Source organism: Sesamum indicum, linkage group LG4, assembly GCF_000512975.1.
Source record: "Sesamum indicum cultivar Zhongzhi No. 13 linkage group LG4, S_indicum_v1.0, whole genome shotgun sequence".
NCBI lineage: Eukaryota > Viridiplantae > Streptophyta > Magnoliopsida > Lamiales > Pedaliaceae > Sesamum > Sesamum indicum.
The window spans coordinates 12218696-12232424 of record NC_026148.1 but is presented as its reverse complement, the minus strand read 5'-3'; the positions used below and the strand labels follow the sequence as shown (position 1 = coordinate 12232424).

Here is a 13729-nt window from a genome sequence, read left to right as displayed (position 1 = left end):
AAGGTTCACCGCTAGCAGAAATGATGACAAATCGATAACTTTTAAGTTACATTTATTTAGTAAGCAAAGAAAGATGGAGTTGGGCGAAAACAAATGATACCATTGATTAGAAGTCATGCCTAAACTAGATGAAATCGTAAGACATTATGATAGCCAATCATGGAAATCACATCGCTATTAACGAGAAATGGACAGAAATACCAAAGTCCTAAAAGTATTGAATGGGGCATAAAAAATAAAAGAATTTGAAGAAACTAAAGATTCTCTTATGAAAATATCAAACAGTACGATATTGGGCACAATCATGTCGAGAGCAGACAAACTTAACTGTTCCAATTGAGCGGCAAATTGTGCAATTTTCTGCTTGCACTGATTTGCAGATGTTGTTACTTCTTCACTTTGGAAGAGATCAGCAGCTTTCTCATAATAAGCAATAGCCTGTTCCAAGTTTTGTTCTTGCTCACACAGCTCAGCTATTTCCTGCAAAGTAACAATCTCAAATTACTGTCCTTCAATTTACCTATCAAATTAGTACTATTACTCTTCAAAAACCCAGATTACACCATCATGATGATTAATATAGTCAAAAACATTATTCACAGAATACGTGTTTCATAAGGCAGACCAATTAAGTATTTGTTGTATCATCTAATAATATGGAATAGAACCCAGTTGCTAAGATGAAAGTTTCATGACTAGAGGCTACATTCCTCAATTATAGTTTAATGTTTTTACCTTGTAATATCTGGCGGACATATTAAACCTTCCAATATCCAAAAACATATTTACAGATTGCTCCAGGCATGATATAGACTCTGCAAAGCATCCAATGGGAGTTAATAGCAGGTTGTTCCTATATTAGATTTGAAAAGAACAATACAAGACACAGATAATTATAAGATTAAAGAAACAGAAACGACAAAAAACTATAAGATAGAGCAAATTAGAAATGGGATTGACCAAGTGTGAAATTTTTTTTTCACATGTTATACATAGAAATATAAAAAGCTCAAATGGAACCAAGATCTGGAGGACAACAAAATAAGAAAAAAACTACCAAGCTAAAAGGTAGGTCACTGCACCACAATAATCAAGCTGCTTTTTGTTTAACTCACAAATACAAAGTAACATGCAACCTTTTTATCAGAATTTTTACTGTTAATACACAAAATTCTCTCCATTACAAACATATATATAAATGCCAACCATAAAGACACCCAGGACTAGAAATACAGAGCTACACCAGAAATAATCGCACCTTTTGTGTTAGTCTTTTTGTAGCAGTGAGCGGCATCAGCGTAAGCATTAGCAGCTTCATGCTTGCTATCTAACTGCAAAACACAAAAATGTAGAAGCATAGGACTCCAAGAACCTGTAGGCAAGAGGTTGATGGAAAAAGGATGCAGTCTAGCACAAGCCAAATGCTCAAGCAAAGACTCACCTTTAGGTGACACTCAGCCAACTTAACATACACCGCTCCAGCCTGGTCCCCTGATAAAACCATTATTCAAGTTTTAGACCACCCACAACCAACATTATTATCTGAATAATTCCTCAGAAATAAGTATTTGTAAATTCTGGTTCTTTCTCCACATGATAAGGTCTTCAATAAATATCAACTATCCAAAGTTAATGCAATTCAGCTGCATATGACAATGCGCATTTGCTAAAAAGTAGCAGATGAAAGAATGGACTTCTTATTCTATACTAGTCAAAAGCTCCACACTTGCAAAATACGATGCAAAAGTCATCAATTTCAGCCATCTCAAACAAAATCCACAATGCAAGCTTAGGCCAAAAACCACGTCGGGTACAAATTGACGCCAAACATTAACACCAATTTGTTATCCATGAAGCTAATGATAGACAACAACCATTACAAATTTCCATTAATCAGTCCTCCAAGATCACACCAAACAAAACACACGCAAAAATCACAGAATCAATTACCAACAACGGAAGAACGAAAAAGAATCACACACAATCAACCTACAATCCTTACATGATTTGGCTAGTTTGTATGAATTGGCGGCTTTATCGAACAAATCCGCTGCGTCTTCGTATTTGGAACCGAATAAGCCCCATCCGGAGAGCTTCTTCTCGGCCTTCTTCTCGAAGTCATCCGCCCTCGCTAAATGATCGCCCATTGTCTCTTCTTCTTCACGCAATGCAATGCAATGCAATGCGGTGGTCTATCTCGCTGCTCTTCCAATGAAGGAAGGAAAGATTGAGAGAAAAATCAAAGGAAGACTTGGAATTGTATTTGCTATTTGCCATAAAGACAAAGGTGTTCATGATACAAAGAGTGAAGCCCAACATTTTGGGCTTCAGTATATTAGTAATTGGGTTTAAAAGGGCCTTAAACCTTTTGGGCTCTCAAGATCCATTCATTTAGGTAAGAAGAAAACTTAAAAATATAATATATATATATATATATATATATTTTATTGGGATAATTACACTCCACTCCCCTAAAATTTGGTGTAATTACATGTAAATCCTCTGTGATTTGAGAAAATACATCTAGCACCCTTGAGATTTGCTTCCATCTAACAAATAAGTCCCTTCGTTAATCAAAATTCACCAGATCTGCTGATATTAACAAAAAAAATCTATATTTACCATCGATTGACTTATTACTGATTTATTGTAGGTCAAATAAATCTTTTTATGACTAAATTACCTTCATACGTCTTCACGTGTTAATGTATGTAAATTTATTTGACTTGCAATAAGTTAGTAATAAGTCAATTGAAGTTAAATAACATTTTTCATTCACTTTTTTCCATTAATATCAACAAATTCAGTGAATTTTGACTAATAAATGGACTTACTTGTTAGACGGTAGTAAACCACAGGATGCCAGATGTAATTTTACAAACTATAGGGGGTCTATGTGTAATTATATTGAATTTCAGGGAAGGAGAGTGTATAATACTTTTTTTATAATATGTGATTCAGTATATCATTAGTATACTTAAATTTAAAAATTGATTCAATGCACAAATAGTTTAAATCAATACATAAATTAAAAAATAATGATAATAATAAACTACTATAAAAGTAGGCATACCGCATACATATACTCGATTACATTCGTGGGATTCGAACTCACAACCTGAGCTTTTCGAGAAGCAATGTCTAATTGTAAAAAACATAAAAGTTATTCACCTATACAATTTTTTTACGAATAGTTTATAAGATCTTAAATTAAGATATTTTGAATCTTATAATTTTTTTAAATAAAGTTAACTTTACCCATTTTTTTATGATTTTTCAGTCATTATTATAATATAAAAAAATTATTATGCCAAACACTCTAATAATCTATACTATTATAAAATAAGAGGTTTTGTCCTACCAAATTTATCCTTAGTTCATTTATTCCTTTGAAAAAAAATTGGCCAGTACAATAATTTTAATATTTTTTAACAATCTTATAATGATAATTTATTTTTTTTCTCAATCCACTACTCCACGTTCCACTCACCTCACTCCACGTTTTTCTTGTCACAAATTTCTTTTTATCTCATTCGCTCACAAATTTCTTTTTTCTTTTTTATCTCACACCATAATTTTTTTTTAAATGCTCATGAAAACCTGGTGTGACAATGAATAGTCTTATAAATTATGTCATCTTATTTATCCGACTAACACGCATTTTACTCCTTATCTTTTGTTGAAAAAACTAAAATCCCCCTTTGTTTTCGACGTAAGCTAAAAATTCCGCTGTGTTTTGTAAAACTCAACACTCATTCCGTTAGTGATTAGCGGAAGGTGCAATACACGTACTCTTTGTGCGTTTGATGATTTTTTTAATGTTTTTTTATATAAAAAACCCTCATGGTATTTATATATTTCATATGTATGCCTTTTTTATTTATTTTGAGTGATGTTGTTGTATTTTCATCTATTAAAAAATATTTTTTAATTATATTTACTTAAAAATATAAAAGCCATTAAATAAATTTTTAAACTTTTATAATTTGAATTCTATATTAAATTAAATTAATTTTTATAATTGTTAGAAGTGAAATTTAAAAATTATAATTGTTAAATTTAAAATTATTTTTAATTAATTAAAAATATATTTTTAATTATTATAATATTTTTAATTAGCTAAATATATTTAATTAATATAACTAAAATTAATTAAAAAATTTTAAAAAAACTGAGGCGATGGCGATGGTCGTTGCAGGGCGATAGCGGCGGCGGCGCCCAGACCACAAGGTCTGAGCATTCGCCATGGTTGCCCAGACCATTGAGGTTTGGGTGTCACCCACAAAAGGGCGACTACGTTGCCATCTTTGTTGTTCTGGGCTACACTCGTCGACCGAGCAGAGGCAGGGGAGGGGGAACCTGGCGGGGGGTGCACAAGGGGCTAGGGGGAGGCTACGAGGGTGGGGGTGGCAGTGATTGGGGGGTAGCCAACTGGGTGGGTTGGGGGATTAATTTTGCTTCTTTTTTTTAAAAAAATAATTTATTTTAGTAATATATATTTTTAATCAATAAAATATCAATCTTTTATTTTTTTTATAAATTCAAGATCCATTTGTTAAAATCAATTGATTAGATCTGACGATTTTGGAATAATTAATACAAATTCAATAGTTATTACAATAAAAAATAATATGTATTAATTAAGAGTATAATGGTTATTTTTGTGAAAAATTAATGTCGTTATTTAGATTTAACGAAAATGGACAATTGAGCTAAATTTAATAAAATAAAAAACAAATTTTTTATCTATTTTTAAAATAGAAGAATTTTTTAACGAACTTTTCAAACATAGAGTTGTATAAATTTTAACCTCCACAACACCTTTATTCTTAAAATAAGATTAAATATTTTTAAACTTCAAAATATTTATAAGATATAAAAACTTACAAAATACTTCAAAAACAAGTCTAACCAAACACCCTGTGACTTGGTGTTAGCCATCAACATTGAATAGTGGGAAATGGAAAAGCATATGTCAATCTTGGACCAATCTCATATTATGGTTTATTACTTCATCTGCAATCCCAAGATAGGACAGAAAATACCAAATACTATGTTTAGAGGTACTGCTGTTTTGTCAGCCGCCCAGAAATTAAGAAAAAGTGAAGGCACCGCAGGAGTCAGATCTGACCAAATCTTGGATTCACAGTGAAGGGTCCAACCACAACGATTTCAGTCTGAAATCGGTCCAAAGCAAGTAAATATAAAGGTAAACGGTGATTCCCAAATATAAAATGAGCAGTTAAATTTCTATATTATTTGATTTTAGCCCGAAAAAATTTCCAAGAAAATGAGGAAGATGTATGAATAAGAAAAAGATGAGACTTTGAAAAGGAAAGACTTCTTCGTGGGAAACGTGGATTCATAAATTCTTGAGGTTTCGTAATCTTTGTTTGGTTGATGGGTTGTCATATCTCCTGGAAGGTAAAGTTTTCTGGCAATGGAGGGTTCTTTTTTCTTTTCTTTTTGTGGAAAGTTAAATTAATTAAATATGTTTGAATTAACTGCGACAACTGAATTTACCGCCTGTCCTTTTTCTTTACAGAACCCTCAAAATTTAGGAAATTTTGATTGGGGGGAGTTACGTTGGGAGAAGGTAAGAAAATCCCTGAATTTTATCCGTGTCTGTGGGTTTGCATTTGATGAGCTTGAATAAAAGCCTCTGAGACGAAGGTTTCCATGCAATTCTTGATGCAGAAGCTGAGCCATTCATTTTTCTTTCAAGGATGGAAGTGTTGTTGCAACTAATTCTAGAAACCCTCATTTTTTTTGCATTCAAAGCTACAATGGAGATAAAATGCTGTTAATGACCTGTTTTCGGTGATGGGATTCGGATCTTGACAAGGGATTGGACCGTCGTCTGGGCGGTATTAGTTAGACCCAGCCAAGTGTGTATATCATTTCAGGATAACATAGTCTATGTCAGATAGTCCGTATAATCCAAAGTTCACCACGTCATAAGTTCTCCACCACTTATTATCAAATTATTGAATGCATCATGTGGGCTGCAGTGTAATTCATGTCAGAACTATTGTCATTTTGCATATAAGTAGAGTATGTTCTAAGGGGGATCACACCAGAGGATTGGCAAGTTTAGCAAAGTGTTTTTCTTGCAGCAGCAGACCATGAAATTGGAAAACCAAGATTTTGGGAGCCATGCTCCTTTGCTCCCAGAAGTCCGGTCGAGTAATGATAAAAGACGGTATGAGGGCGCGTCGATTTCGGGGGCAATATTCAACATCTCAACCGGGATGGTGGGAGCTGGGATTATGTCGATCCCAGCAACCTTCAAGGTGCTAGGCGTGATTCCTAGCTTTGTAGTCATCTTAATTATTGCTTATTTGGTGGAAGTCACGGTGGAGTTCCTGTTGAAGTACACACATTCCGTTGAGTTGAATACTTACGGAAAATTGATGGCGGAATCGTTTGGGAAGTTTGGATCCATTGCCCTTCAAGTTTGTGTTATGATCACCAATCTTGGTGCTCTGATCATCTATTTGATTATAATTGGTGAGTTGTTTCAGATTGGGATATGTATGAAGTAATGTGTCGGTGTATTTACCGTGTCTCTGATTTTGCCTGATTGAAGGAAGTTTTTCATTTATGACTGCTGCCCTTAATCTTTGGTAGTATGTATGTGTTGAGGCTGTCATTGTATGTCCTAACATGCTTGAAATGTGTCTGAATCAAATAATTTGTATCATTATATTGTTCCTAATGTTCTTAAGATGACTTAGCTTTGATGAAGGAAAAAATGCTTTTCCTAATCGAGTTCAGGACAATGTGACAGGGATACAAAATTTGCAACGTCGTCTTGACCTCGGATTTGTATATTTCAGAATTCAGATCTAAACCATGGAAGGACTACTTTAGATCAAATGAGGCAAAAAGAGTTCTCTTTTTGATATGATCACGTTCTGATGAGTTGAATTTTACAGGAGATGTTCTCTCGGGAAATACATCGGAAGAAACAGTGCATTTGGGTATTCTGCAAGAATGGTTTGGCATCCACTGGTGGAACTCACGTGCATGCTCGCTCCTTTTCGTTGTGCTCTTTGTCTTGCTTCCTTTACTTCTTTTACGGCGAATAGGTTAGTCATTACAGTTTTTAAGGAATATATACTCTGAACACTTGCTCTTGTATACACTTCTATTAAAACAGATATTGAGGTTTTAGCAACCATCTATGCTGTGATTACATGTTAAGGAAACTAAAGAAAGTTAGTGATACTATACGCCCCATACAAGTTGGTTACATTCAATAATATATAACTTAAAAATCCTCTCCAGCTTCTAAGGAATACGTCCAACTGTGACTACTGATTAAATATGCTGCCTATACTCTGCAACATTGTTATGCTCCTCTGTTGACGAGTTCATCTCTGATACTTTTATGATTATTCTAAGATGATTTTGCCAACATCGAAACACGAGTCCTTGATTTCATATACCCTTGCAACAAAGGAAATTGTTGATATTAAACACCTGGCAAATGTATTGATGGCACACTAAATATTTGCACAGTGATTTGTAGATGCCGCTTGTTGTGAGTAATAAAGCAGAATTTGTTTGGAATTGACAGCTAATCATACAAGAATGATGAATAATTTTAACAGCTTGTGACTTGCAGATTCATTGAGGCATGCCTCGGCGTTGTCTGTGCTGCTAGCTGGTTTTTTTGTTGCCATATGCACAGCAATGGCTATTCATGCCATGTGGATCGGGAAAACACAAAGACCGAGACTCGTTCCAGACTTTGCAAATGGTGTCTCTGCCCTTGACCTCTTTACTACTATTCCAGTGTTTGCGACTGCTTTTGGATGCCATGTAAATGGTGAGAATGTGAATACGATGAATTTATTATAAATGCTTTGAGAAAGAACCAAACTAACGCAAAAATGAACTCAACATCAACACTTTCGAAAAACTTGGCTGTGCCTGAATATATATCTGTAGATCATTGTAACCTTTATGGATCTCTCATCTGTGTGAAAACATAGTAAAAGAGGAAGATAAAGGATAACCATTCACGAAATTTATTGTGAATTCCTGTGTCCTGATTGTCCACAATTAATCAAGAAATGCATAGGAATATCTGATTGACAATGGCAATGTGCTTACAGTTCATCCAGTCAGAGCAGAGCTTGGCCGACCTTCTGATATGAGCTCAGCAGTTCGAATCTCACTGGTATTATGTGTAGCAATATACCTTGCCGTTGGCTTCTTTGGCTACCTTCTCTTTGGGGACTCTATCATGGCCGATATGCTTGTCAACTTTGACACAACTTCGGATTCTCTTATCACTACAATTCTCAACGACACTGTGAGATTGAGCTACGCGATTCACCTCATGCTGGTGTTTCCCGTTATGAACTACTCATTAAGGGTCAACGTTGATGAATTGTTTTTCTCGAAAAGGCCTCTTTTGGATGCAGAAAAGTTCAGATTTTATTGTCTTACGGGTGTTTTACTTATATTCATATATTTGGCAGCAATAGCCATTCCAAATATATGGTACTTCTTTCAATTTATGGGAACGACGACTGTCATGTGCCTCATGTTCATATTCCCCAGCTCAATCATTCTTAGGTATGGGCATCGTCATGATCCATATACTATTTTTCCAGCGATTATCATAGGTATAGTTGTCTGATTGTAAATTCTTGAAAACTTGTTTGTAGGGATGTCCGGTGCATATCCACTAGTCGGGACAAGGTGTTGGCGTGGTTGGTGATCTTGCTGGCAGTCGGGACGAGTTTCATCGCCATTTTCTCAAACTTGTCTGATTACTTTGGCTGGAAATAACATAAGAAAGCCAATTTTTTCAAGAGTGTTTGCCCGGCCTGTCTCGTCCCGACGAGTTCAACAGCCATTTTCTCAGCCTGTCCAACGGATTATACTTAAAATACATGAAATATTTCTTGGGGGCAATTTTCACCAAAACTCACTGCAGTTCTTGCAAGTCAAAGTTATTAGATAGTTGGTTACATATTTTAAGGATATTAGCATGGGAATGTTGGTCGAACATGTTCTTCTGTATTAAATTTACATTGTTGAACCAACTCAAGGAGGTGGACAATCTACATATGTTGCTTGTAATAGAAAGGGCACAACCTCTGCTCTCTGCTTCAATTTCTTTGTTCTATTGCTGTCATTTTCTCTTTTTACTTTTATTTATGTTGCAACGATGCTTTAACATTTTCAAACTTACTTTTTTTAATCAATTTGGAACCTAAATTTTTAAGTGGTTGAATTTAATATTTTACAATTTTCCACCCACATTCACCCTAGCAAAGTAAGAAACGAGTGGATTGCATTGTCACCCGACAACAATCTTATCCAACTCAGGAGTCCGAGTCATCACATAAGTCCCCTCCACGTGTGACTCGCTCATTCGTGCTGTCTTTTTCCTCACCCAATTTTTCAACTCCTCCTTCGCTTTCTCGACAACGACGTCGTTCCATTCAATGAACTTGGCAGTTTTACTTCGTATTCATATTACTGAAGTGGCTCAATTTTTAAATAAATTATAAGGTAATTTGCTAAAATTTATCATAATTATAAATATTTTTTATTATTTAAAAAATTATAAATATTTTTTCCAATAGACTCTCATGAAAATATATTTGTTAGACGATTGTTAGTTCTAGGGGGTATTTATAATTTTTGAAACAATAATGAGATATTTATAATTAATATAAATTTCAGGAGAGTCCCATTGTAATTTATCATAAATTGTAAATTGTCAAAAATCTTGTACTGTGTTTGGATGGGTGAATTTAAGTTTGATGAAAGAATTGGAACAAAATATTCAAATAACTCCATATGAACAGAATTTTAAATCCATCGATATATTACAAAATATAGTTTCAAATCAAAGTAGAATAATTTGAACACTTTATAACATAGAGTTATCCGAACGAGTCCAAACAATTTACGACTAAGAATTTGGTGTTTTAACTTTACGTAACGATGTCAATTACACTTTTAGATCTTTGTATCAAATACCCCAAAAAAGTGTTTTAGCATATTTAAATTACTATAGCTTTATTTTGTTTTATAGGGGTAGTTTGCAAATAATTTTTGATTTGATGTTCCATCCACCAGTAAATCAAATCATACTGATTTAAGATGTTTGAGTGATTTTATGAACTTTTTTAAATAAATTATAAAATATTTGTGAGCTTATAAAATATTAAAAACTTATAAACTATATAGTAAAATTTTAAGAGCACGAGTTTATAAAATAAAAAATTAAGATGCCATGTATGAACTTATAAATTCTTTTGAAAATTAGTAAGGAATTCCAGACAAAAGTTTTAAGATTTTATCAATCCTCCAACTTTAATATATTAGTTATAAAATTGTGATTCCTAATATTTTATAAACTTCATAATTTAATTTTATTTAAATATTTTAAAATTTTATTTAAAATAAAATTAAATATTTTATAAAATATATGAATTTAAAGGAGGTTTTTAAATAAATACTAATTAAACTTTAGAATATGTGACGTGGAGTCCAGACCTCTTCGCTGGTCCATCCAAAAGTTGCAAGTCCTTTCCGTATGGGATTTCTAATTCTTGAATTCCACGACAAGGCAAGTCTTAGGTAAAATGCTACCACTTTTGCTTAAAAATTTGTGTTTCCCAAGGATTTAAGGCGTATATTTTGGCCATCACGATTCATGATTATTATTAGATTGAACTCCTTATGACTCAAAATATGTGGTCTAGTTTCACTTAATATGAAATTTTGAATAACTAAAAAAATAAATTGTTATATAATTTCATATTAATCTCTTCCGTCGTGAGTTAACGATATTAATGTTCATAAAAAAATCTGTCCAAAGAAGTTCAAATAATTCAAAAGAAAGAAAAAAATTGCTAGAACCCAAAAAAGGACTCGAAGCGCCCCCAAAAGGCCTGGTTCGGGTAAGGGACCAGAGTTTTCACAAGAAGTCCAATTCGGGTAGAGCCCCTAGCAATTCCAGCTCGAGCTGCCACTAAGAAATAAATTGGCCAAAAGAAGCTCAAACGATCCAAATATGAGAGTGTCTCACAGGCCTATAAGTAAGCTTAGAGATTTGGAATCTCCCAACCAAATTCAAAGTCTATCATATAGCATCCACGGATGGCCCACTTAAGTGCCATCTATGTAGGATCTTTGAGAGCACCACCCACAGAATTAGATAAGAACTAGCCACTTCAGTGAAGATACGTGGAGGCCATAGTCGAAAGTAACCTCTAGACCCTGAAAACTTGGAGTCTAGTTGGAGGAAAAGCATTTCCTCAACAACCTCGTTGAAAATTCGAGAAGACATTCTTATCCTTGAAAGATGACGTCATTCGCGGTAGACTCCAACCACCAAGGATCGTGGGTCTTCAACCACCAAGAGATAACCTTCTATCGAATTTGGGGGATCCTCCAATCACTGGGAGATGACCTTCCAATGAATCCATGGGGATTTATCTTTATTGAACCACTTTGAGATAATGCTTCATAAAATTCGAGAGAATCCTTCATAAATTCATGCAGATTCAATTTTATCCAATTAATTGAGGGTTGTCTATAATTGAGGGCTTCCCCATTGGAAAAAAAATCTACTTTAATTGAAAAGGACCATTTTAATTTTGTATTTAAAGTTTTACAGATTGAACTAGGATTCATTCTCTCCCTTATACACAAAAAACAAGAAATAACACTTTCAGTTTCACTTATTTATTTTCTTACATTTTATTTTATTACTTTCTACTTCAAGTAGAACCGAGCCGCATTTTTTGTTTGTATCACATATCATATCATTATTTTATTGGATACTGCGGCCTAATGATAGATCCTTTGGTTCGAATACGTGCTAGATCTAAATTAATCATATATTTGTCATTTTGATTGGTTTAGTCCCCCCAAAACCTTATAAAAGAATTCTTCTTATTGGTAAAGGTTGAACATTGCCATACTAATATGCAGGTTGGATATGTTATCAAGATATTTGGTGGGACTAAATATATGTTCTAAACTCTTATCTATGTTTATGCAATCCTTGACTTATCGATACTAATTATATAACTAATTGGTAACTACTATGACCAATAACTACTGTTAGATTATTCTAATGCTCATACTTTGATGAAACTCGAACCATGACCTTAACTTTATCAACTAAATGAAGCCTCGTCAAAATTATATTTTTTAGTAAACCAAATATATCGAGTTCGCTGAGTTCTGAGTTGGTCAGGTCCGATCTTATATTAAAAAATTTCTTGACAAATCGGATCTTAAATTCTGACAAACTCGGCATGCTGTCATCCCTGAGGAGGTGTACAATTTGTTATCAACCCTACCTCCTCGATCTTTTTTTCACCAAAATCAAGATTATTACTAATTGATAAGATCATCTGAAAACCCCTCCCCCCACACACAAAAAAAAAAAGTTTATTTCAACAAATAACATATTACTGAGGAATGCTTGAAGAAAGATATGATTAGTAATAAATTTAGGTCACTGGGATCATTTTATTGAAAAAACATCACCTATAGTGCATATGTGATATTTAAGGTAATATGAAATAATTTTTTTACATGTTCACTGTATGTAATGTTTTTTCCTCGAAAAACTAATAAAAAGTCGATTACATATAGCAAAGCCTAAATTTAGAGAATTAAAATAAAAAGCTGACAAAAGAAAATTAAATGACAAAATACAAAATAGAGTATAATTTTGATGTCAAAATGTAATTTAACTGTAAATTAATTATAAAGCTGATGGAACCATCATGAATGAATCCTACTAAGCTGAAACATGTCTGCTGTAACACATTGAGACCCAATCACATGATTCACATTTCCCTCATTTCCGTCCCCATACATCTCAAACTTCTTTACGACTGATCCCCCCTCCATATGCCTCCAACCTGTCCCAACCTGAAATTCCTAAAATGCCCTTCATTCCATCTCCTTAATTTAGCTCCCTAACCTCCTCCAAAAATGGCAACCCCGTCATTTGACGCCTTTCAATAATTGCATGACCACTATATGTTTCATTCAACCAAGAATCCAAAGACAAACGCGCACACAATTTCAACTTCATCCCCCCGGCATGGCTCCGGCGAGAAGCGCCACCGGAGCTGAGGCTCCTCTCCTCCCCCACCGCGGTGGCGAAACCGAAGCCGATGTGAAACCGGCGTCGGTGCCGGGGGCCGTGTTCAACGTGTCGACGAGCATAATCGGCGCCGGGATCATGTCCATTCCGGCGACTCTTAAGGTCCTGGGAGTTGTCCCAGCTTTTCTAATGATTGTTCTGATAGCAGTGGTGGTGGATATATCGGTTGAGTTCATGCTGCGGTTCACGTACTCCGGCGAGTCGAGGACGTACGCCGGACTAATGAGGGAGTCGTTTGGACGATGGGGATCCGTTGCTGTGCAGATATGTGTGATGATCACGAATCTCGGTTGCCTCATCATGTACCTGATTATAATCGGTGAGCAGTTGATGGTTTCTGTTTTCTGACATTTGGGGACTCATGTCACATGTTGTTTGCCACTTGTCGTAGATTTAACGTTGACAATCAGAAATTGAGGGTGATTGTTGTTTGTCTGTGTCAGGGGATGTGCTTTCTGGGACAGGGGAAGAACACTTGGGTGTTTTGCAAGAATGGTTTGGTGTTCATTGGTGGAATTTGCGTGCTGTTGCGCTCCTCTTCATTGTCGTTTTCGTCATGCTTCCCCT

The 13729-nt window shown here is 34.7% G+C and overlaps 3 protein-coding genes across 11 annotated transcripts in view; 2 read left to right on the top strand and 1 right to left on the bottom strand.

The window, feature by feature from the left end:
• LOC105160826 (alpha-soluble NSF attachment protein 2) overlaps nucleotides 1-2266 on the bottom strand; it is a 4669-nt gene extending 2403 nt beyond the window's left edge. Inside the window, exons 1-5 of the mRNA XM_011078324.2 lie at nucleotides 2003-2266; nucleotides 1442-1491; nucleotides 1259-1331; nucleotides 736-815; nucleotides 329-480 (exon numbers count right to left, since the gene is read on the bottom strand). Of these exons, the coding sequence (XP_011076626.1) occupies nucleotides 329-480; nucleotides 736-815; nucleotides 1259-1331; nucleotides 1442-1491; nucleotides 2003-2147 (500 nt within the window). The 5' untranslated portion in view covers nucleotides 2148-2266. The remainder of the gene's footprint in view (nucleotides 1-328; nucleotides 481-735; nucleotides 816-1258; nucleotides 1332-1441; nucleotides 1492-2002) is intronic.
• Nucleotides 4935-9143, top strand: LOC105160825 (putative sodium-coupled neutral amino acid transporter 7). Of its 9 annotated transcripts, none has more exons than XM_020693318.1 (7): nucleotides 4935-5209; nucleotides 5546-5596; nucleotides 6120-6510; nucleotides 6939-7091; nucleotides 7631-7834; nucleotides 8124-8589; nucleotides 8682-9143. In XM_020693318.1, exons 3-7 carry the CDS (start codon nucleotides 6126-6128, stop codon nucleotides 8803-8805), a joined length of 1332 nt encoding a protein of 443 aa, XP_020548977.1. In that variant the 5' UTR covers nucleotides 4935-5209; nucleotides 5546-5596; nucleotides 6120-6125; the 3' UTR covers nucleotides 8806-9143. The 9 variants fall into 9 exon arrangements, with proteins under 9 accessions (XP_020548977.1, XP_011076622.1, XP_011076621.1 ...); XM_011078320.2 differs by having other exon boundaries at nucleotides 6117-6510; XM_011078319.2 differs by having other exon boundaries at nucleotides 5698-6510.
• Nucleotides 13044-13729, top strand: part of LOC105160823 (probable sodium-coupled neutral amino acid transporter 6) — a 2373-nt gene continuing 1687 nt past the window's right edge. The window contains exons 1-2 of the mRNA XM_011078316.2: nucleotides 13044-13481; nucleotides 13606-13728. Coding sequence (XP_011076618.2) covers nucleotides 13100-13481; nucleotides 13606-13728 — 505 coding nt within the window. The 5' untranslated portion in view covers nucleotides 13044-13099. The remainder of the gene's footprint in view (nucleotides 13482-13605; nucleotide 13729) is intronic.

Bases quoted from the DNA above. Each gene is read 5' to 3' on its own strand.
- LOC105160825 (XM_011078317.2), top strand. From the start codon at position 5,401: ATGGGTTGTCATATCTCCTGGAAG. The intron at 5,597-6,116 runs GTAAGAAAATCC...TTTTTCTTGCAG, and splicing joins GGGAGTTACGTTGGGAGAAG to CAGCAGACCATGAAATTGGA. The intron at 7,835-8,123 runs GTGAGAATGTGA...ATGTGCTTACAG, and splicing joins TTTTGGATGCCATGTAAATG to TTCATCCAGTCAGAGCAGAG.